The 24,940-nt window shown below is 42.9% G+C and overlaps 1 protein-coding gene and 1 pseudogene across 3 annotated transcripts; both read left to right on the top strand.

Annotated features, from left to right (window-relative positions):
* Positions 1-2,253: 2,253 nt before the first annotated feature.
* Positions 2,254-23,217, top strand: BCAS2 (BCAS2 pre-mRNA processing factor; the record flags this gene model as incomplete). Of its 2 annotated transcripts, XM_080693127.1 has the most annotated exons (7): positions 2,254-2,346; positions 2,445-2,537; positions 11,985-12,055; positions 14,375-14,536; positions 17,402-17,452; positions 18,447-18,527; positions 23,091-23,217. In XM_080693127.1, the coding sequence occupies 7 exons, from the start codon at positions 2,254-2,256 to the stop codon at positions 23,215-23,217; spliced, it is 678 nt and encodes a 225-aa protein (XP_080549253.1). The 2 variants fall into 2 exon arrangements, with proteins under 2 accessions (XP_080549253.1, XP_080549254.1); XM_080693128.1 differs by lacking the exon at positions 17,402-17,452.
* On the top strand, positions 3,988-4,282 carry LOC308261021 (U6 snRNA-associated Sm-like protein LSm2; annotated as a pseudogene). Its single transcript has one exon. The product of its transcript is annotated as a U6 snRNA-associated Sm-like protein LSm2 (transcript).
* Positions 23,218-24,940: the final 1,723 nt, after the last annotated feature.

The raw sequence follows: 24,940 nt of genomic DNA, 5'->3' as shown, positions 1-24,940 counted from the left end.
GCGTGCGTGTGTGCGTGCGTGCAGGTTTGGGGATGGAACCCAGGGGCATTTGACCTCCGAGCTACACCCCCTGCCCTATTTTTTCTTTATTTTTGAAACAGGGTCTCACTGAGTTGCAGAGGGCCTCACTAAGTAGCTGAGGCTGTCTGCGAACCACCATCCTCAGGTCTCAGCCTCCCAAATGCTGGGATTACAAGCGTGCGCCACCACGCCCGGCTTATTCTTTATTTTGAAACAGCATCTCACTGAGTTGCAAAGGGCCTCACTAAGTAGCTGAGGCTGTCTGAAAACCGCGATCCTCCTGTCTCAGCCTCCCAAGTACTAGGATTACAAGTGTGCCACCGTGTCCAGCTGTGGAACACATTTAATGGTAAATTATAAAAACAATCGAGTGTGTGTCTGTGTGTGCGCTACTGGGGATGGAACCCAGGGGCATTATACCTTCAAGCTACACTCTCAGTCTTATTTTATTCTATTTATTTTTAACAGGGTCTCACTAAATTACTGAGGCTGGTCACGGACCTTCAATCTTCCTGTCTCAGCCTCCCAAGTACTGGGATTACAAGAATAGGCTACCATGCCCCGCTCCAAATCCACTTTAAACTAACCAGGTTTAATAATCATGGCCAACATTACCAGGCTCTTAGCAGACAGGCCTGGGTAGACTACACACTGGGCAGAATATGTACCCAAGAATGTGTGTGTGTGTGTGTGTGTGTGTGTGTGTGTGTGTGTGTGTGTTACTGAAGGTTGACCCCCGAGGCAATAGAATGCTTGAGTTATACTCTATCCCTATTTTATTTTTTATGTTGAAATAGGGTCTCACTAAGTTACTGAAGCTGGCACCAAACCTGTGATCCTCCTTTCTCAGCGCTCAGCTACTGCCACTTATGGGAGACTGCTTACTCTGGAAGCCATGTAGCAGAGAACACGCACTGGTAGCAACTTGAGTGGTTGGGAGGCAATGTGGATAGCTAGTCTGTTACACTAAATTCTAAAGGCAAAATGATTGGGTTTTATATGCGTACCAAAGGCAAAATAACAGGGCTTTTAAAAGTGAGGGTGAAACCCGGGCATGGTGGCACACGCTTATAATCCCTGCATTTGGAAGGTTGAGACAGGAGGATCGTGGTTTGCTTCAGCTACTTAGGCCCTTTGCAACTCAATGAGAACCTGTTTCAAAATAAAAATAGGGCTGGGGGTGTAGCTCGGAGACAGAATGCCCCTGGGTTCCAACCCCAGTATAATAAATAGATAGATTAGATAGATGGATAGATAAATAGAGGATAAAGCCGGGCATGGTGGAGCACGCCAGTTATCAATACTTAGGAGGCTGAGATGGGAGATTTCAGGTTCAAAGCCAGCCTCGGCAATTTAGCAAGCCATCAGCAACCTGAGAAAACTCGGTTTCAAATAAAACGGGCTGAGATCCTGTTTCAAAAATAAAAAGACGGGCCAGGCGTGGTTGCACAAGCTTGTAATCCCCGTGCTTGGGAGGCGGAGACAGGAGGATCCCGCTGTCTTAAGAGACCCTGTTTCCAAATAAAAAAAAATGTAAAATAGGTCTGGGGGTAACACAAAAGAAAAAGAGAAAAGGGCGAGCTGGGAGTGTAGCTCGGAGTAAGGATGTTCCTGGGTTAAATCCCCAATGCCCCTCCTAAAAAACTGGGGCGAGGTATCGATAGTTATCAGTATCTCGCCCTGGGGATACCAAAGCTTCACAGCTGCCGCCCACTTCAGAGTCAGTGAAATAACTTATCCAAAACAAACATTCTTATGGCGCGAGCGCAAAGGAGCTGGGGTCTGGCAAGGCAGTGCAAAGAGAAGCCCAGCACAGTGGAAGAGAAGTTTAGAAGCAGATGGGAAGTTAGGGTATGTCTAAGTGGGAAGCCATTTCTCGGTTCCCGCCAAATCTTGCAGTCTCTTCCACAAGTTTGAAAGGGTACCCCTTCCAGGTATCACCTGGACGAAAACGAAAAGCCCCAACTCCACCTAAAACCTTGCAAGCAGAGAGAAGCTGCAAGTGAAGGCAGGAAGTGGGCCTTTTGGGGGTGGGGCTTCCGGAGTGACGCCACGTCCGCCCAAACAAAGCGCTTCCGGCGGCGGAGCCGACGCGCCTTCAGGATTAGAAAGTGAGCATGCGCCAAGGCTGGCGCTTCCGGCGGCGTGGGCTGCGTCAGTGCCGGGCGCGCTCGTTTACGCGGAAGGAGCGTGCGCAGACTCAGAAGGCGCCGGCGAGCCTGAGGTCCAGGGATGGCGGGCACCGGCTTGGTGGCGGGCGAGGTGGTGGTGGACGCGCTGCCGTACTTCGACCAAGGCTACGAGGCGCCCGGCGTGCGGGAAGCGGTGAGTGCGGTGTCTGCAGCGGGTAACGCTCGCCCGTCGGGCGGGGGAGGAGCGTTGCGAGGGCCGCCCACCCTGAGGCCAGTGTTCTCGTTTTTAAGGCTGCGGCGCTGGTCGAGGAGGAAACTCGCAGATACAGACCTACGAAGAACTACCTGAGCTACTTGACGGCCCCGGATTATTCCGCTTTTGAAGTAAGTGTGATGTCCTGAGCCTGGTGTACCAGCAAGGATTTCTGTGAACCTTTGTGTGCGAACCTTTTAGAGCGTTACAAAGTGAAGTTTAAGTCCCAGCTTAAATAATTGCTTTTTTACCTACTGTCTATATGTTATATAGGTATCAGTGCATTTCTAAACAGCCAGATAGAGAAGCCTTCTCCGAGGTTCTTGTTCTGAGAGCCAGAATAGAATTCTCTGCAGCTCCACAAAATGTGTGTGTGTGTGTGTGTGTGTGTGTGTGTGTGTGTGTGTGTGTGTGTGTGTGTGTGTGTTAGTTACTAGGGACTGAATCCGGGGGCATTCTACCTTCGAGCTACACCCCAGCCCTTTTTATATTTTGTTTGGAAACAGGGACTTGGCTAGGTTGCTGCTAGACTGTGTTGCTGAGCTTGTCCTTGAACCTGCGATCCTCCTGCCTCAGCTTCACAAGTACTGGGATTAAGTGCATGCTCCTCGATGCCCAGCCCCATCCCAAAACCTTTTTTTCCCCTTCGGTATTGGGGATGGGGGCCTGGGGTATTGTACCTCTGAGCTACACCCCCAGCCTGTTTTTTAGTCTTTTTATTTTTGAAACAGGGTCTCAGTGAGTTGCGAAGGGCCTTGCTAAGTAGCTGAGGCTGTCCAGGAACCCCAATTCTCCTGTCTCAGCCTCCTGAATGCTGGAATTACAAGTGTGTACCACCAAGTCCTGCCTCCCAAAAACTATTAATGCAGAAATTTGTGATTACATTTATTTGACTTAGGGTCCATTTATAAATTCTCAAAGGGATCCTCCATTCTCCATTCTGAAAGATAAATACTGTACAGCAAGTGATCCAGTGATATGTTTTTAGTACTTGTACACCTAATTAGCTATGCTGCTTAGAACCACTGGAGGGCAGCCTTTGCATCAAAACCTGGATACTTAAATGAGTGGACAAACCATATCTCAGTTTTTTTGTGTGTTTGTTTTTGGGTTTTTTTGTTTGTTTGTTTTTGTTTTTGTTTCTTTCTTTTTTTTTTTTGTGGGGAGGGTATTGAGGGTTTAACCCAGAAGCATTCTGCCTCAAAGCTCACCCAGCCCTGTTTTTATTTTTTACTTTGAAACAGGGTCTCATTTCCTGCAGTCTTACTGTCTCAACTTCCTAAGTACTAGGATTATGGGGTCAGCTACACCCTACTACAGTAAGTAGGAGGAGTATGATTGAACAAAAGCTTAGTATAACCTTCAAAAATCAGAAAGCATTGGTCATAGTGAGCCCCTGTAATCCCAGCTACTTGGGAGGTTGAGGCAGGAGGATATTGAGTTCCAGGCTAGCCTGGGCAACTTAGCAAGATCCTGTCTCAAAATTTTAAAATGTAGCTGGGGTTCTGGCTCAGGCTCCATCCAGCTCAGGGCACCAGTCCTCCTCCTTCCTGATGCAGCCCAGTGTGCAGTGCTGGCACCATGCTCTTCTGCTTCTTTCTGAAGTCTCTTGTGGGCAAGGATGTGGTCGTGGAACTCAACAATTACCTGAGCATTTGTGGGACCCTCCACTCTTGAATCAATATCGCAACATCAAACTAACTGACGTCAGTGTCACAGACCCTGAAAAGTATCCTCAGGTATTATCTGTGAAGAACTTGAAGAACTGCCTTATCCTGGGCTCAGTGGTCCTCTACATGCATTTGCCAGCATAAGAGGTGGACACACAGTTGCTACACAGAAAGCTAGGAAGGAAGCCCTGCGGCAGAAAAAGTGATGGCCAAGCCGGGCGTGGTGGCACACGCTTGTAATCCCCGCGCTTGGGAGGCTGAGACAGGAGGGTCGCGCAGGTTCGAAGCCAGCCTCAGCTACTTAGGCTTTCAGCAACTTAGTGAAACCCTGTTTCAATATAAAATAGGGCTGGGAGTATAGCCTGGAGGTAGAAAAGCCCCTATGTTTCCACCCCCAGTACCAAAAAAAAAGAAAGAAAAAGTGATGGCCAAGCCTCCCCCCCTTTTCTATTGGTGACCCATGAACTCATTTCCTAGCTAATGGCCCTTCCCCCACAATACTTGAGTTGTTTTTTACATAGTGATGGCTTTATTTTTTTTTAAGGGATTGAGTTGGTGAGCAGAATAATCTTGGGGAGTAGCTATCCTCTGTTGCAAAGGGGAGGATATAGATTGGGCAAAGCCTTCCCAGTCCTGAACACCTCCCTTTCTCACAGACAGTGGGAGAGTTTCCTCTGTCTCTGTAGGGCACTGGGTGGTTCATTTGGGGGTTGGAATCTGTCCTCCATTAGGCATAAAATTTATGATGCACACCGGGCATAGTGGCGCATACTTATAATCCCAGTACTTGAGTGGGTGAGACAGGAAGATCGCAGCTTCAAGGCCAGCCTCAGCTACTTGGTGAGGCCCTCTGCAACTTAGTGATACCCTGTTTTAAAAATAAAGAATAAGAAAAATAGGGTTGGGAGTGTACCAATGCCTCTGGGTTCAATTTCTAGTAACCCCCCTCCCCCCAAAAATGTACCTGGGCTTAGTGGTGCATTCCTATAATTCTAGTACTTGGGAGGCTAAGACAGAAGGATCATGGTTCCAGGACAACCTCAGCAAGTAGACTCTCATTAACCTAATGAGACCCTGTTTCAAAAAACAAAAATAAAGTAGGGCTAGAGGTATAGTTCAGAGGTAGAATGCCCATGTTTAATCCCTTATACCCCACACACACACATAAAATTTTAATGTAAAAAGGTCTGGAGATGCAGCTCATTGGTGGAACATTTGCCTTACATGTGTGAGGCCCTAGGTTCAATACACTAAAAAATAAGACATAGTAAATATAAACTAAGCTGGGCTTGGTGGCACATGCTTGTAAGCCCAGCATTCATTCATTCATTTATTTATTTATTTATTTATTTATTTATTTGTGTGTGTGTGTGTGTGTGTGTGTGTGTGTGTGTGTGTGTGTGTGTTACTGGGAATGGAACCCTTCTACTTGCGGGCTATACTCCCAGACCTATTTTATATTTTTATTTGGAAACAGGGTCTTTTAAGCCAGCAAGGCTGGCTTCGAACCTGTGGGATCCTCCTGTCTCAGCCTCCCAAGAGTGGGGATTACAAGCATGAGCTGCCATGCACGCCCGACTATATTTCACCTTCATTATAATCTTACAGAACTACTTCCAAATATGCAGTCTATCATTGTCATGGATGATTGCATATTTATACTTAATATTTTGGTTAAGTTTTTTTTTTTTTTTTTTTTTTTTCAGGGGCATTCTACCTCTAAGATACTCTCCCAGCGCTATTTATTTTTTATTTTGAAACAAGGTCTTGCCAGATTGATAAGAGTCTCACTTTATTGAGGCTGGCTATGAACCTGTGATCCTTCCCTCTCAGCCTCCCAAGTACTAGGATTACAAGTGTGTGCCACCATGCCCAGGTTTGGTTAAGTTTTGTGTGTGTGGTACTGGAGGTGAAACCCAGGGGCATTCTACCTCCGAGCGATACCCCCAACTATATTTTTTATTCTTTATTTTGAAACAGGGTCTCACTGAGTTGCGAAGACCTTCACTAAGTAGTAGCTGAAGCTGTTCGTGAACCTCGATCCTTCCTGTCTCAGCCTCCCACATGCTGGGATTACAAGCATGTGCCACCACACCTGGCTTTGGTTAAGTTTTAAATAGAAGAAAGATATTCATATGGAACAGTGTTTTTTTTCCCTTTTTTTCTGAATATTGTTTCCCAAGTACAGTAATGCTTCATTTTTGTTTCCTGTTTTTCAGGACTGGGGATCAAATCCAGGGCCTCACACATGCTAAGCAAAGCTATACCACTGAGCTACACCCAAGGCCCTTTATGTTTTTCTACTTTAATTTTGTATTGTAATGTTGATAGGTTGCCCAGTCCAGTGCTCCTTATTAATTTAATTTCTGAAGGGTGAATGGCAGTTTTTCCCCCTCTCTTAAGTAAGATATACTTTCTAACCCTTAGTAATATTTTTTAATAGTGTATCAGGCTACTCGATCAGTTTACAAACAGTCCAATGAACTATATACTATTACTTTATTTATCATGGTACTGGAGATTAAACTTAAGCAGTATTCTACCTCTCAGCTGTTTTTGATTTGTTACTAAGGATTGAACCCAGAGGCATTCTAACCCCTAGTTACACCCCCAATCTGTTCTTTTTGTTGTTGTTGTTGTTGTTGTTTGCAGTACTGGGGATGGAACCCAGGGACATTCTACCTCTGAGCTACACCCCCTAACCCCATTATTTTTTCTTTTGAAACAGGGCCTCACTAAGTAGCCAGGGCTGACCACAAACCTGCAATCCTCCTGTCCTTGGCCTCCTGAGTACTGGAATTACAAGTGTGTGCCACTATGCTCAGCTCCTCAGTGCTGTTTGTTTGTTTGTTTGCAGGTCTGGGGATGGAACCCAGGGGCATTTGACCACCGAGTTACACTCCCTGTCCTATATTTTATTCTTTATTTTGTTTGTTTTTATTTTTTGGATTAGTTTTTTTGTTGTTGTTTTGGGTGGTGCTGGGGTTCCTGGAAGCCCTTCTACCTCTGGGCTACACTCCCAGACCTATTTTTACATTTTTATTTGGAAACAGGGTCTCCTAAGCCAGTGCGTGTGGCTGCGCGATCCTCCTGTCTCTGCCTCCCAAGCACAGGGATTACAAGCGTGCGCCACCACGCCCGGTTTATTCTTTATTTTGAAACAGGGTTTTACTAAGTTGCGGAGGGCCTCACTAAGTAGCTGAGGCTGCCCACGAACCACCATCCTCTGGTCTCAGCCTTCCGAATTGCTGGGATTACAAGTGTGTGCCACCACACCCAATTTTTATTCTTTATTTTTTAAATAGGGTCTCACTAAGTTGAATAGAGCCTCAAAAAGTACCTGAGGCTCACAACAAACCACGAACTTACTGTCTCAGTCTCCCAAATGCTTGCTGGGATTACAAACATGCGCCATCTTGCCAGGCTCCTGTTTTTGTTTTTGTTTTGTTTTGTTGCGATACTGGAGATGGAACCTAGGGACATTCTACCTCTGAGCTATACCCCCAGCCCTACTTTTTTTATTCTTTATTTTGAAGCAGAGTCTCACTGAATTGCAAAGAGCCTCACTAAAGTGAGGCTGGCCGCGAACTATGATCTCAACCTCCCAAATGCTAGGATTACAAGCATGCACCACCATGCCTAGCTTTCCTGATTTATTATTTTTAATAAAAGTTTCTCAGTTGCTCAGGCTTACCTCAAACCCATGGGCTTAAAGATTCTACCAGCCTCAACCTCCTAAGTAGCTAAGACTAAAGATACACTATCTATCTATCTATCTATCTATCTATCTATCTCTCTCTATCTCTCTCTCTCTCTCTCTCTCTCTCTCTATATATATATATATATATATATATATATATATATATATATATATAGTAGATGGACTATGACAGGCATCACCATGTCAGGCTTATATTAGCTTTAATTGTTAGATGGTAAAGCTGCAGCTTAGAGAAACTAACTTACCTGACCAAGATCTTAACCACTGTTCAAACTACCTTTGAAACTCCTCTTCAATAAATTAATTTAAAAGTGTTTATGGAGCTGGGCGTGGTTGCACGTGCTTGTGATCCCAGCATTCGGGAGGCTGAGATCAGAGGATTGCGGTTCGCGGACAGACTTAGCTACTTAGTGAAGCCCTCTGCAACTCATGAGACCCGGTTTCAAAATAATAAAAAATAGGGCAGGGAGTGTAGCTTGGAGGTAGAATGCCCCTAGGTTCAATCCCCAGACCCACAAAAAAAAAAGAAAAATGTTTATGGGCAGGAGTGGTGGTATATGCCTGTAATTCAAGTACTTGGGAGTCTGAGGCAGGAGGATTGCAGGTTTGAGGGCAACCTCAGCAAATGAGACTCAACCTAGTGAGAGCGTGTTTCAAAATAAAAGTAAAATGGAGCTAGTGGTATAGCTTTGAGGTAGAATTCCCCTGAGCTCATTTTTCAGTTTCACAAAAATAAAAGTTTATGAACATCTATACTATGCTAAGTATTAGGAAACGTGGTCAACAAGATCTTTACCCTCGTAGAGCTCACATTCTAGGGTGCTGAGACAGACAGATAAATACATCAGGAAATAAAGAAATACCAGATTAGCGGTGTGACAGTGGCTGGGTGACCACGCTAGGTGTGATGGGGGCCTATGTAAGCTGAGATGACTGCTCCTTAGAACAGTGCCTGGCGCACAATAGTACTCAGATGGCTGTCATTGGGTGCACAAAGAGCCTCCGAGGCAGTTTTAGCGAATGACTGCTCCTAGAGTTGTGTTGTGTTTTGATGCCTTAGCTCCATGAAAGCTGGTTTAGTCTGGAGAGAGGTGAATTAGATTCCACACCTGTTGCTTACTGCTGGCCCTATGATTTGGGGAGGGATCTATATCACCTGGCTGCATTTTTGTAGTTTCTCTCTTACCTAATTGTTACTGTTATTGTTTGCCATTGTACATAATATTATAGCTACTTATTATTTATCTTTTAAATTTTTTTTTTTTTCAGTGCTGGTGAGCTACATCCCCAGCCCCACTATTTTATTTTGTAGGAGGGGTCCTGGAGATTAAACCCTCTAATTGACACTCCCAAGGCCCCCCCCCCCTTTTTGTGGTACTGGGCATGGGCCCGAGGGGCATTCTACCTCCAACCTACACCCCAGGTCCTATTTTTAGTCTTAATTTTTTTTTAAATAGGGTCTCACTAAGTTGCTGAGAGCCTCACGAAGTAGCTGAGGCTGGCTTCAAACCTGCGTGATCCTCCTGTCTCAGCCTCCCAAGCGCAAGGATTACAAGCATGCGCCACCACGCCTGGCCTTAGTTTTTTTTTTTTTTTTGAAATAGGGTTTTGCAAAATTGCTATGGCTGTCCTCGAACCTGTGATCTTCCTGTCTTAGCCTCCTAAGTACTGGGATTACAAGTGTACACCAGTGTGCCTGACATTTTCTTTAAAAGACCCCAATTTTTGTATAGGAAACTACATAACCACATTTTCTTAGAATTTTGTGTAATTCAGCATACCCAAAAAATGCTTTTGTCAGCAAGAAATGTTTAATATAAAACTTTTTTTAAAAAACTGGGAATTGAACCCAGAGGCATTCTACCTCTGAGATACACACCCAAACTGATTTTATTTTTTATTTAGAAACAGGGTCTTACTAGGTTGCTGAGAACCTCACAAAATTGTTGAGGCTATCCTCAAACCTGCAATCCTCCTATCTCAGCCTCCCAAGTACTAGGATTAAAAGTATGTACCACCAGCTTAAAGTAAGACTTTTAATGGGAATATGGGCTTCTGGGTTTGGGGTTTTGTTTTGTTTTGTTTTTGTTTTTGTTTTTGTTTTTGTTTTTTGCATACGTCCAGTGAGACTATTAGGATAGTTGAAGACCAGAAAAGTAAAATTAATGAGATAATCTAAATATTACTATGAATGAGTATTTTATTTAAGCAGGTGTGTGTGTGTGTGTGTGTGTACACGAACCAAGGTTCAAAGTTCATTCTACCTCCAAGCCAGATGCCACACTTTATTTTTTTATTTTTTTATTTTTTGAGACAGTATCTCACAAAGTTACCCAGGTTGGCCTCCAACCTGTTAGTCTCCTGGGGTTATATGTGTGCCCCACCAAGCCCAGCTTAAGAAGTTCTTTACACTTAGAGGTTTGGCTGTATCACATCTTTGCCACAGTGAAATTGCTGAAGCAGATTGCAGAGCCAAGTGCCTTTCCTCCTTCCTCTTTGCTTCTTCATCTCTTGCAAAGAACAGAGTGCAAAAATAGCAGCCAGGCCCAAACAGAAAGTAAAGATTAAGGCTCATATTTCTAAAGCAAAATCATTTTATGGCTTACATCATCTCTCTTCCTCTGGTTGTCATAAAGTGCTTAGATCCATCATTCTAAACACTGGCTTCAGTTGACAATCAACTCATGAGTTAAAAATAACAGCCCAGCATGGTGCCACAAGCCTGAGAATTGCAGGTTCAAGGCCAGCCTCAGTAGCGTAGGAAGACTCTCAGCAATCTAACTTCGTGACTTTTTTTTTTTTTTTTTCCAGTGCTGGAGGTGGAACCCAAGGCATTCTACCTCTGAGCTATGCCCCTAGCCCTATTTTTTATTCTTTATTTCGAAACAGGGTCTCACTGAGTTGCAGTGGGCCTCACTACGTAAGTAGCTGAGGCTGTCCACGAATTGCGAGCCTCCTTTCTCAGCCTCCCAAATGCTGGGATTATAAGCATGCACCACCATGACTGGCTAACATGACCCTTTTTCAAAACAATAAATGAAAGTGCTTGAAGTGTAGCTCAGATGTAGAATGTCCCTGGGTATTGTCTCCCATACTACAAAAATAAATAATATAGCTAGGCACAGTGACACACACCTGTAATCTTAGCTACTAGGGAGAAGGAAGCAGGAAGATCTCACATTCAAGGCCAACCTGGGACAAAATAAAGAATAAAAAAATAGGGCCGGGCGTGGTGGCGCACGCTTGTAATCCCTGCGCTTGGGAGGCTGAGACAGGAGGATCGTGCAGGTTTGAAGCCAGCTGCAGCTGCTTAGTGAGGCTTTCAGTAACTTAGTGAGACCCTGTTTCCAAAAAAGTATTAAAAAATGGGTCTGGGAGTATACCTGGAGGTAGAAAGCCTCTGGGTTCCACTCCCAGTACCACCAAAAAAATTTTAAAAAGAATAAAAAATAGGGCTGGGGGTGTAGCTTGGAGGTACAATGTCCTTGGGTTCCATCCCCAGTACTAAGAAAAAGAAAAGAACTAGGCATGATGGTGCATGTCTTTAATCTCAGTACATATTGGGAGGCTGAGACCGGAGGATCGCAGGTTGAAGCCCAGACTCAGCAACTTAGTGAGACCCTGTTTCAGTGAAAAAATAAAATAGGGCCAAAAATATGTATTCACAATGCCCTGTGTTCAATTTCCTACATTCCTAAGAAACAAAAAAAAAAAATGGTTTTTTTTCTTTCTTTATCTAAAACATTAAAATCACATCCAGGCTTTTCCTGAAACCAATTAAATGGAAGAGGGATGAGAGACAGCTGGTAGGTATTAAATTGAGAACCACTGATTTAGTATTAACCTTTTCCTTTATATATAGACCACCTTTCCTGCTTGGGCCAAGTATGGAATTAAAGTGTGTGTGCTTGTGAGAGTCAGGTCACCGGGGATTAAACCCGGGGCGTTGTACCTCCAAGGCATACTCCCAGCCCTATTTATTTTGAAACAGGGGTCTCACTTGGTATATGAAAGTCTCACTGTTTGCTGAGACTGATCCTTCTGTTTCAGCCTTCCAAGTGCTGGGATTACAAGGGTGCACCACCTCTTCCAGTTTACCTAAAAGTAGTTTAAAAGTCAGTATTTGGTGATTGTTAATTTGTCGTTATAATCTGAGAAATAAATATTTTCTTTGATTTATATATCAGACTGACATAATGAGAAATGAATTTGAAAGACTGGCTGCTCGACAACCAATTGAATTGCTCAGTATGAAACGGTAAGAAATTAAAATACAAATATTTTTTGTTTGTGTGTGTGTGGTACCAGGGATTGAACTCGGGCATTCTGCCTCCAAGTTATACCTCCAGTTCTATGTTTTATTCTTTATTTAGAAAAAGGATCTCACTAAGCTGTGTAGGACCTCGCTAAATATCTGAGGCTGTGATCTTCCTGTCTCAGCCTCCCAAGTACTGGGATTACAAGCATGTGCCACCTTGCCTGGCTACAAATTAAAATTTGTTTGTAGTGCCTTGATAATAATGAGCTGAGATTTATGAATATTGTGTTCACTAGGTGTATTGGCTATGAAGAGAGAAGAGTGGAAAATAAATGCAAATAATTAAATGGCCCTTCTCATTCATTGTTTTCTCTAAGAGGCATGCATGTTATACAAAAATGGTAGCAAAGCTTTTTACATTTTTCTTTATAATATAAAATGTATATAGAAATCACTTTTTCTTTACATCATCTTTTTCTTTTTTGATACCAGGAATTAAATTACATCTCTTTCTTTTTTTGATGCTAGGAATTAAACCCAGACCCATTCTATCTCCAATTTATACCCCCAATCCTTTTATCTTTTTTTTTTTTTTTTTTTTTTTTTTTTTTTTTTTTTTTTTTCTGTACTGAGGATTGAACCAAAGGACAGTCTACCTTTAAGCTATACCCTCAGCCCTATATTTCATAGTTTTTTTGTTTTTGTGGTACTAAGGATGGAACTCAGGGGCTTTTTTTCACTGTTTTGTTTTATTTTGTTTTTGTGGTACTGAGGATAGAACCCAGGGGCTTTTCTACCTCTGGGCTACAATCCCAGACCTATTTTACACTTTATTTGGAAACAGGGTCTCACTAAGTTCTGAGAGAGCCTCGCTAAGACGCTGAGGCTTCAAATTTCTGTGATCCTCCTGTCTTAGTCTCCCAAAATGCTGGGATTATAAGCATGTGCCACCATGCCTGGCTTCAGCCCTAGTTGTTATTCTTTATTTTGAAACAGGGTCTCACTAAGTAGCTGAAGCTGGCCATGAACCTGCGATCCTCCTGTCTCAGCCCCCAAGTACTGGGTGGGGCTCACTCCCACTCCCCAATGTGTTTTTGTTTTTTTGTTTTTTTTTTTTTATGGTACTGAGATTGGAACCCAGGGGCTTTCTACCTCCAAGCTATACTCCAAGCCCTATTTTTTATTCTTTATTTTGAAACAGGGTCTCACTGAGTTGCAAAGGGCCTCCCTAAGTAGCTGAGGCTGTCCACAAACTGAACCACAATCCTTCTATCTGCCAAATGATGGGATTACAAGCATGAGCCACCACACCTAGCTAGTCTTTTTTATCTTTGTGTTGAAACAGTATCTCACTAGGTTACTGAGTCTTGCTACTTTTTTTAATGTATGTGTGGTACTAGAAATGGAACCCAGGAGCATTTTATCACCAAGCTATACCTCCAGCCCTATTTTAATCTTTTGTTTTGAATTAGTATCTCACTAAATTGCTGAGGAGGGCCTCACTAAGTTGCTGGGGCTGGCTGTGAACCTGTGATCCTCTTGTCTCTGCGTCCCAGGTACTAGGAATTCAGGTGTACACCACTACACCTGGCAATGAGGGCCTCACTAAGTTGCTGGGGCTGGCTGTGAACCTGTGATCCTCTTGTCTCTGCGTCCCAGGTACTAGGAATTCAGGTGTACACCACTACACCTGGCAATGATTTTTCTTTTTAAAGATAATAAGGCAGACTTTTATTCAAGGGGAGCCATGAAATAAAGGGACTACTGCAACAAGATCTTACAGTGAAGGAGAAGACTTAACTTCCAGTAACTTCGCTTAATTATTTTTGTTTGTTAGTACTAGAGATTGGATTCAGAGGCATTCTACCTCTGAGCTATAACCCCAGCTCTAATTTTAAACTGAAACAGGGTCTTGCTAGATTGGTGAGTCTCACTACTTGCTGAGACTGTCCTTGAACCCACAATTCTCCTGTCTCACCCTCCCAAATTACTAGGATTACAAGTGTGTGCCGCCACACCTGGCTTCAGTAACTTTATTTAATAGCTAATATGACAGTCATTTATGTGAATATAACAATATAGCTTGTTTAACTGATTCACATTGACGTGCATGATTTTTCATTAGTGTATATGATGGTGCTAAATTTCATTTGTATTGTAAATTGTTTCCTAGGATAAATGGGTTCCTTTTTATTTCAAGGTCTGCATCTTCAATCTTCTGTGGTTTTTTTTTACAGTATACATAGACCTGTGGGGCATTCTGTTGGGAGGAGGGATACACGTTTGGCAGAATGTGTGTTTTTATTTTGTTGTTTTTAGATATGAACTTCCAGCCCCTTCTTCTGGTCAGAAAAATGACATTACTGCATGGCAAGAATGTGTGAACAATTCTATGGCCCAGTTAGAGCATCAAGCAGTTCGAATTGAGAATCTGGAACTAATGTCACAGCATGGATGTAATGCCTGGAAAGTATACAATGAGTAAGCAGCTTTTCTTCTTAATCCATCTACACAAAACTGTAGTGTGTGTGTGTGTGTGTGTGTGTGTGTGTGTGTGTGTGTGTGTGTGTTGTTGTTGTTTTGTTTTGTTTTTTGTTTTGTGGTACTGGGGGTGGAACCCAGAGGCTTCCTACCTCCGGGCTACACTCCCAGACCTATTTTCTATTTTATTTGGAAACAGGGTCTCACTAAGTTGCTGTAAGTAGCTGAGGCTGGCTTTGAACCCGTGCGATCCTTCTGTCTCAGCCTCCCAAGCGCGGGGATTACAAGCGTGTGCCACCACGCCAAGCAACTGTAGTATATTTTAAAAGCAGGGGAGGCAGGGTTGTAGAAGTAGGATAAAAATAGCACAGTTTAGCTGAATATATACATTATGCCTGTAATCTTAGTACTTGGAAGGCTGAGACAGGGGGATCAAGATTCAAGGCCAGCCTTGGCAACCTAATGAGGCCCTCAATTTAGAGAGACCATTTGTCCATGTGTGTGGGTGTGTACACTGAGGATTGAACCCAGAGGCATTCTACCTTGAAGTGTGCCCCCATATTCCCCCCTCCTTTTTTTTTTTTTTTTTTTTTTTTTTTTTTTTTTTTTTTTTTTTTGGTGGGGATGGAACCCAGGGGCATTCGACCTCCGAGCTACACCTCCTGCCCTTTTTTTTTTTTTTTTTTTTTTTCTTTATTTTGGAAAAGGGTCTTGCTGAGTTGCAGAGGGCCTCACTAAGTAGCTTAGGCTGTCCGCGAACCACGATCCTCCAGTCTCAGCCTCCCAAGTACTAGGGTTAAAGGCATGCACCACCACACCTGGCTGAGACCATGGGTTTAAAGTAAAAAATAAGAATGACTAGAAGTTGGGTGTGGTGGTACACACTTATAATCCCAGTATTTGGGAGGTTGAGACAAGAGGATCACAGGTTTGTGGCAAGCCTTGGCTACTTAGGCCTTCCAAAACTTAGGGAGACCTGTTTCAAAAAATAAATACTAAGCCAGGCATGGTGGCACATGCAATCATACACACACACACACACACACACACACACACACACACACACACACACATAAAATAGGGCTAGAGTTGTAGTTCTGAGGTAGAATGCCCCTGGGTTCCATCTCCAGTACTGAAGAGGAAAAAAAAACATAAAAAAAATAGGACTGGAGGTAGAGATTGGAGGTAGAATGCCCCTGGGGTTCAATTCCTAATACTGAGGGGGAGGGGGGAGGTAGGCGTGATGGTGTGGATCTAGAATCCCAGTACTTGGCAGACAGACAGGAGGATTGCAGGTTCACAGCCAGCCTCAACAACTTAACAAGGCCCTCTGCAACTTAGGCCCTGTTTAAGAAAGAAAGTTAAAGCAGGTTGTGATGACTCACCCCTGAAAATCCTAGTCCTTAGGAGACTGAGACAGGAGGATCGCCGATTCAAGACCAGCATATAGTAATTTAGCAGGACTATGTTTCAAAATAAAAATATTTTTAGCCAGGCATGGTGGTGCACACTTTTAATCCCATCATTTAGGAGGCTGAGACGAGAGGATCACAGTTTAGAGATAGCCTCAGCTACTTATTAAAGCCCTTTGCAACTCAGTGAGACCCTGTTTCAAAATAAAGAATAAAAACTAGGGCTCTGGATGTAGCTTGGGGATAGAATGCCCCTGGGTTCCATCCCCAAAATTTTTATTTATTTATTTATTTTATTTATGTATGTGTGTGTGCTACTGGGAGTGGAACCCAAGGGCTTTTCTACTTCTGGGCTATATTCCCAGACCTATTTTCTATTTTATTTGGAAACAGGGTCTCACTAATTTGCTGAGAGCCTCACTAAGTAGCTGAGGCTGGCTTTGAACCTGCGCGATCCTCCTGTCTCAGCCTCCCAAGTGCTGGGATTACAAGTGGGCACCACCACACCTAGCTTAAAAATTTTTTTAATAAAGAATAAAAAATAGGTCTGGGAGCCGGGCATGGTGACACATGCTTGTGATCCCAGCATTTGGGAGGCTAAGACAGGAGTATCGTGGTTTGTGGACAGCCTCAGCTATTTAGTGAGGCCCTTTGCAACTCAGATCCTGTTTCAAATTAAAGAATAAAAAGTAGGGCTAAGCCGGGCGTGGTGGCACACGCTTGTAATCCCTGTGCTTGGGAGGTGGAGACAGGAGAATTGCGCAGGTTCGAAGGCAGCCGTGCTGGCTTAAGAGACCCTGTTTCCGAAAATTAAAAAAGTATAAAATAGGTCTGGGAGTATAGCCCAGGATATAAGTGGCAAATTTTCAAGAAGCTTTATCTAGTTTAGGAGACAAAATCTAATCCAAGTAACCAGTCCAGGGGTGCTCTACAGCTGAACTACACCCCCCAGCCCACTTTATTTTATTTTATTTTATTTTAAATGGAGTCTGGAGAAGTTGGTAAGGGTCTCTTTGAACCTGTATGATCCACCTATTTCAGCTTTCCAACTACTAGGATTATAGGTGTGTGCCACCATGCCAGACAGAGACCCTATTTCAAAATAAAAATAATAGGGGTTGGTGGTATAGCTAAGAGTAAAGAGTGCCCTTGGTTTAATCCCCAGTGAAAGGTTCAGACACACACACCCCTGAAATAGACTCCAACTCTGGCAAGACCTTCCTATACCTCAATTTACTCTCATGGAAAACTGTGATAATAAGTCATACCTGTTTCAGCATTCCTGTAAGAAAATTAGCTAATATTTATGGGGTATCGGCACAGAGAGGTCAATGTTCACTATTTTTTGCAGGTGATTTTGGTGTGGTTTTTTTTTAACTGAGTTGTTTCTTTTTAGGTGATACTGTTACATTTTAATGTACCTTGATCTGATTTTCCTCTTATCTTTCTTTAGAAATCTAGTTCATATGATTGAACATGCACAGAAAGAGCTGCAGAAGTTAAGGTAAAGTTTTTCTTACTGTTTTAGAATAAAATTTAGGTAAACTCCTAATAGACAATGAAAGAAAAAATAAACCAATAAGACACAGTGATATGAAAGTAAACAGCTGGTCTACTCTAGACAGCCCCTGGCAGCACTGCCCTGCCTGAGTGGAGGAGGGAGACTTGAGGCCTGCGAACCTTTCTCCCAGGGCATTTACCACTCACAAGTCTAAAGATGTAGACAGGCAGTTTTGACTTAAAGAAGGGGAAGGTTGCAAAATAACACAGAGAGCCTGAATTATATTCTTAAAAGCTGGTCTCCAAGTCCACGTGCATGTACAGGAAGGGATCTGAACAAGCACCCACTGTCTTAGTTTGTTTTCTGTTGCTAATTACAAAATATCACAGACTGGGTAAGTTTTAAGAAAAGAGGCTTATTTTGGCTTACAGTTTCAGAGGTTCAAGGTTGAGGGCTGCCACTAGTGACCGCCCTTGTTTGTAGTGTTGAGAATGGCGCGGGTCCTCACAGGGCACGGGGTGGTGCATGTGTGTACTCTGGTCTCTTCCTTTCATTAAAAAGCCACAAGTATTCCATCATTAGGCTCCACTCTGCTAACTAATCCTAATTACCTCCCAAAGCCACCCATGGCCACCATTGTTGGTTAACTCTCTGCCCTCTTAGTTTCTCACAGTGCGGATTAAACTCCAACATGAATTGTGGAGGGAACAGACCATTTTTAAGCCATGGCACATTCCAAAAACTCAGTAGCAGTAACCAGGAGGTAGATGTGCACGGGAGGAGGGACTTTGTAACCTGTGTGCATGTTTTTGTGTGTTTTTTATTTTCCACAGTGAGCATGTTTTTGAAAAATAATTAGAAAGGAGTTAATTCTTAGAATTAGTCTTTATATATACTCTAAAGAGATTAAAGATACTCTCTTGTATTGACTTGTTGTTTCTGGGTATGCTACACTTATGTTAAAATGTAGTTGGGTTGTATAAATAACTTTTTACAGGAAACATATTCAAGATTTAAACTGGCAGCGAAAGAACGTGCAGCTTACAGCGGGATCTAAATTAAGAGAAATGGAGTCAAAGTGAGTGTCTGTAATTCCGTCATGGTTTAAACTGCTTAGTCTATTCTAATACCAGGATTCAGTAAAATTCAAATAGCAGTTACTGTTTCTAAAATGGCCCCCCCAGCCAGGTGTGGTGGCGCAGGCTTGTGATCCCCGCGCTTGGGAGACGGAGACCGGAGGATTGCAGTTCAAGGAAGGACAGCCTCAGCTACTTAGGCCCTTTGCAACTCAGTGAGACCGGGTTTCAAAATAAAGCATAAAAAATAGGGCTGGGGTGTAGCTTAGAGGTAGAATGCCCCTGGGTTCCATCCCCCAGTACCTCAGTAAAATAGAATAGCCCCTTCTTTTTTCTCTCTCTTTCTCTCTCCCCCCCCCCCTTTCCTTCTTTGTGGTGCTAGGGAGGGATTGAACCCAGGGGCATTCTACCTCTAAGCTGTCCTTAGTCGTTTTTTGTTGTTTTTAGAAACAGGTTCTCGCTGGGTTGCTGAGAGTCTCGCTACTTGTTGAAGCTGTCTTTAAACCTATGATCCTCCTGTCTCAGCCTCCCAAGTACACAGGCATGTGCCACTGCGCCTAGCACCCAGCTAAGTTAGCGCCCTCTGGAGTGTAGGTATCAAAAGCAGAGTTATACCATAATTGAACCACAGCTAAGTTATACTGCCTAGTCTTACAGTGCCCTGGTTTTGTTCCAGTATTTAGTATTTCTGGCTCTGTAGTGTGTGTGTGTGTGTGTGTGTGTGTGTGTGTGTGTGTGTGTGTGTGTGTTGAACTCAGGTTGATCTACCTCTAAACTATACCCCCAGTCTTTATTAAGTCTTTTATTTTTAGCTGGTTGTGGTGGCGCATGCTTGTAATCCCAGTACTTGGGAGGCTGAGAAAGGAGGATCACTCAGGTTCGAAGCTAACCTCAGCTACCGAGTGAGGCTCTCAGCAATTTAGTGAGACCCTGTTTGCAAATAAAATATAAAATAGGTCTGGGAGTGTAGCCCGGAGGTTGAAGGCCACTGGGTTCCATCTCCAGTACCACAAAAGAAAAAAACAATCTTTTATTTTGAAACAAGATCTGGCTACATTATAGTGCACCTGCCTGGAACCTGCGATCCTCCTGTCTCAGCTCCCACTTACTGGGATTACTGGCATGTGCCACAGTGCCTGGCTAATTCTTTATTGTTTTAGTTTTTATTATTTATTTATTTTTGTGGTACTAGAGATTGAACCCAGGGCCACTCTGCTTTTGAGCTACACTCTCAGCCCTATAATTTATTCTTTTTACTTTATTATTCATTTATTTATTTATTTTGAGGTACTAAGGTTTAAACCTAGGGGCATTCTACCTCTGACTTACACCCCAGGCCCTATTTTGTATTCATTATTTTGAAACAGGGTCTCAGTAATTGAGGCTGGCTGTGAACCTGCAATCTTCCTGTTTCAGCCTCCCAAATGCTGGAATTACTATCTTGCACCACCCTGCTCACTTATTTTTTAGTTTGTTTGTTTGTTTGTTTGTTTGTTTGTTGCAGTACTGGGGATGGAACCCAGGGACATTCTTTCTCAAGACCTATTTTTTATTCTTTATTTTGAAACAGGGTCACATTGAGTTACAAAGGGCCTCACTGAGTAGTGGAGGCTTTCCACGAACCGTGATCCTCCTATCCTCCTGTCTCAGCCTCCCAAATGCTGTGATTATAAGTGTGTGCCACCACACCCAGCTTTATCTTCAAACTTTTTTTTTTTTTTTTTTTTTTTTTTTTTTTTGCAGTACTGGGGTTCCTGGAAGCCTTTCTAGCTCCGGGCTACACTCCCAGACCTATTTTATATTTTTTATTTGGAAACAGGGTCTCCTAAGCCAGCAAGTCTGGCTCCGAACCAGCGCAGTTCTCCTGTCTCCGCCTCCCAAGCATGGGGATTACAAGTGTGCGCCACCACGCCTGGCTATCCTCAAACTTTTGATCCTCCTTTCTTAACCTCCCATGTAGCTGGGATTACAGGTGAGTGTTACCATACTCTGCCTCCTTTAGACTTTTTTGGGAAAAAGAAACCCTTCTTAAATCTGGATTTTTTTTTTTTTTTTTTTACCAGTTCTAAAATGTTCATCAAGTGTTATTTTTCCCCCAAATATGTAGAATTAAACCAAGTGTGCCCTACCTTAAGCTAGATTATAGTTTTTTTTTGGGGGGGGGGGGATCTCGTCATTTTGCCCTGTCTGACCTCAAACTTGTACCTCCTGCTTCAGCCCTCTCAGTAGCTAGATTATAGATGTGTGCTGCCACACCAGCTCCACTATTTTTTGTAATTAATGCCTCTGCCCTATTTTTTTCTATTAATCCAGTACTGTTTTCCGTTATTCTTTCCTGTCTCTGCTACTTTACTAATTCATTCTTCTGTTATTCTTATGTGTATATATGGGATGTGTTTGTTTATATATATATATATATATATATATATATATATATATATATATATATAGTCGTGTGTGTGTGTGTGTGTGTACTAGGATTATAGGTGTGGTTACAGGCCTGATCTACCACTCCTTGCTTACTTTTTTTTTTTTTTTTTTTTTTGCAGTACTGGGGATTGAACCCGTGGGCATTCTGCCTCCAAGCTCCATCCCCAGCCCTATTTTTTTATTCTTTATTTTGAAATAGGGTCTCACTAAATTGCAGTGGGCCTCACAAATAGCTGGGGCTGGCCGCCAACCTGTGATCCTCCTGTCTCAGCCTCCCAAGTATTGGGATTACAAGCATGCACCACCATGCCCAGCTTACACCTGGGTTCAGAATGAGAAATTCAATCAATTTAATAAGTGAGAAGGAGCAGAGTGTAGTGGCGCACGCTTGTAATCCCAGCACTTGGGCGGCTGAGACAGAAGGATTGCACAGGTTAAAAGCCAGCCTCAGCTACATAGTGAGGCTTTCAGCAACTTAGTGAGACCCTGTTTCCAAATAAAGTATAAAAATAGGTCTGGGAGTATAGCCCAGAGGTAGAAAAGCCCTTGGGTTCCACCCCCAGTACCACAAAAAAATAATAATAAAATAAAAAGTGAGAAGGAAGCCAGTCATGGTGGTACACACTTATAATCCCACTACTTGGGAGGCTGAGACAGGAGGATCACAGGTTGGCAGCCAGCCTCAGCTATTTATGAGGCCCACGGCAACTTTGTGAGGACCCTGTTTAAAAATAAAGAATATAAAGCCTGGCGTGGTGGCGCACGCTTGTAATCCCAGCATTTGGGAGGCTGAGACCAGAGGATCGTGGTTCGTGGACAGCCTCAGCTACTTAGTGAGGCCCTTCACAACTCAGTGAGACCCTGTTTCAAAATCAAGAATAAAAAATTGGGCAGGGGGTGTAGCTCAGAGGTCGAATGCTTCTGGGTTCCATCCCCCAGACCCACACACACACAAAAAAAAATAAATAAATAAATAAATAAAAAATAAAAATAACAAAAATAAAGAATATAATAGGTCTAGGGATGTAGCTCGGAGGTAGAATGCCCCTGGTTCAATCCCTAGTACCACACATAAAAGAAATGAACCCAGGTGTGGTAGCACATGCCCGTAATCCCACTATTTGAGAGGCTTAGGACAGTAGGATCTCACATTCCTAGTCAGCCTCAGCAATTTAGCAAGGCATTCCACAACTTAGTGAACCCCTGTTTCAAAATTAAAAAAAATAACTGGGTGTGATGGCTCAGGCTTATAATCCCAATATTTGGGAGCCTGAGACAGGAGGATCACAGGTTCAAGGATAGTCTAAGCAAGGAGTGAGGCTTTCGTCAACCAAGTGAGACCCTGTTTCAAAATACAAATAAAAAATAGGACTGGGGGTGTTGCTCGGCGGTAGGATGCCCCTGGGTTCAGTCCCATACCCCAAAATTAAGAAATAAAATAGGACTGGAGGTTTAGCTCAGAGGCAGAATGCTCTTGGTTCAATTCCAAGTACCACCAGGCGAGGAGGGAGTCATTTTGAGATTAAAATAGATTTTAAGAATTGTAAGAACTAAAATTGTAAGAAATAATACAGAGATATCTGGGAGGTTAAGGCAGGAGCAACGAAAGTTTGAGGCCAGCTTGGGTAATTTAATGAGACCCTATCAAAAAATAGAATGAGCTAAACTATATCTCAATGATAAAAGCTCTTGAATAGCAAAGTACAACTCAGGGTTTGATCCCTAGCACCAAAAAGAAAGAAAACAAATTCTCTGTATCTTTCACCTAGTTCCCCATAATCATGTCCCAATTTTTCCTCAATGAAAAGTTAAAACTGTTATAGCCCTAGGTAAAACTGAATATACATTTAAAATAAAATCTTCTGGGGTGTGGTGGTACATGCCTATAATCTTAGTATTTGGGAGGCTGAGACAGGAGGATCTCAGTTTTGAAGCTAGCTTCAGCAAGGCTCTTAGCAACTTAACAAGACCTTGTTTCCAAATGTAAAAAGTTAAATAGGGCTTGGGGTGTAGCTGGGAGGTAGAATGCCCTTGATTCAATCCTCAGCACCACAAAAATAATAATAATAAATAAAATCTAAAAAGCTACATTGAGTAATTTTTCCCTTTTTTCTTTCTCTTTTTTCATTTTCTAGTTGGGTGTCCCTGGTCAGTAAGAATTATGAGATTGAACGGACTATTGTGCAACTAGAAAATGAAATCTTTCAAACTAAGCAACAGCATGGAGAGGCAAATAAAGAAAACATCCGGCAAGACTTCTGAAAAGACTTAATTTGCTGTTGTAGAAAGGAAGAAAAGTTGGGCTTTCACAGAACATAGGACATCTGAACTTTCTCTGAACTATGAAGAACAGCCTCTCACAGAAACCATTAATGGTTAAATGTTTAGGAACCATAGAATGTATATACTGTTTGATTATTTCTACTTGTATATCTTAGCAAAATAAAAATTTTCAATTTGGTATTTTTATAACTGAAAACACTTTAGATTTTCATAATAAGTATGTTTTGAGAATATTTGTTGTGGAAGTAATTTTGAGCTATGTGAACCATGTTGTAGCCAAGGGTTTTTATTTAAGGCTTCCAAAAGGTAAAGAAACTTGGGAAATTTGGTTTATCATTTTGTCAATAAAGTAGAGCCAGGTGTGGTGCACGCTTATAATCCCAGCATTTGGGAGGCTGAGACAGGAGGATCACAGTTCACGGCCAGCCTCAGCTACTTAATAAGGCACTTTGCAACTCAGTGAGACCCTGTTTCAAAATAAAGAATAAAAAATAGGGCTAGGGGTGTATGTAGCACAGAGGTAGAATGCCCCTGGGTTCCATCCCCAGTACTGCAAAAAATTAGTAGCCGGACCTGGTGGCGCACGCTAGTAATTCCAACATTCATGTTCCTGGACAGCCTCAGCTACTTAGTGAGGCCCTCTGCAACTTAGTGAGACCCTGTTTCAAAATAAATAATAAAAAGCCGGGTGTGGTGGCACACGCTTAAAATTCCAGCATTTGGGAAGCTGAGACGGAAGGATCGTGGTTCGCGGACAGCCTCAGATACTTAGTGAGGCCCTGTTTCAAAATAAAGAATAAGGCCGGGCATGATGGCACACGATTGTAATCTCCACACTTGGGAGATGAGACAGGAGGATCATGTAGGTTCAGAGACAACCGCGCTGGCTTAAGAGATCCTGTTTCCAAATAAAAATATAAAATAGGTCTGGGAGTGTAGCCCGGAGGTAGAAGGGTTTCCAGGAACCCCAGTACCACCAAAAAAAAAAAAAAAAAAGAAGAAGAATAAAAAATAGGGTAGGGGTGTAGCTCGGAAGTCAGATGCCCCTGGGCTCCATCCCCAAACCTGCAAAAAAAAAAGTAAAATATTAGGTCAGTGAGTGTGGCTTGGAGGTTGAATGCCCTGGGTTCCATCTCCAAACCTGCAAATAATAATAATAATAATAAAGTAGTCCTGCCAATGTGTGGTGATGGCATACCTGATTTCTAATGACTCAGAAGGCTGAGGCAGTAGAGTTTTGAGTTCAAGGCCAGCCTTGGCAACTTAGACTATGTGTAACCCAGGGGCTTTCTACCCTCGGGCTACACTCCCAGACATTTTATTTGGAAACAGGGTCTCACTAAGTTGCTGAGAGCCTCACTGAGTAGTGAGGCTGGCTTCGAATCTCTTGGATTCGCCTGTCTCAGCCTCCTAAGCGCTGGGATTACTAGCATGCGTCAATACGTGGGAGTATATAGCTCAGAATACCCCTGAATTCTATCCCCAGTACTGCAAAAAAAAAAAAAAAAAAAAAAAGACAAAGGGAGGGGGGAGTAATCCTAAACACGTTTTTGATCACCAAGTGTGGTTAATTTTGGTCATCAATCTAATTAGATTGAGCAATATTTAGAAAATTGACACCAAAAAGTCAAGGTGATTGCAGTGACTGCCTGAGGAGGTGGTTCAGAAGCTTCTGGCCTAGCAGAGAGGAGGGGTACACCTT

Source organism: Muscardinus avellanarius, assembly GCF_963383645.1.
Source record: "Muscardinus avellanarius genome assembly, chromosome: 3".
Lineage (NCBI taxonomy): Eukaryota > Metazoa > Chordata > Mammalia > Rodentia > Gliridae > Muscardinus > Muscardinus avellanarius.
This window is presented reverse-complemented; position numbering and strand designations above follow the sequence as displayed.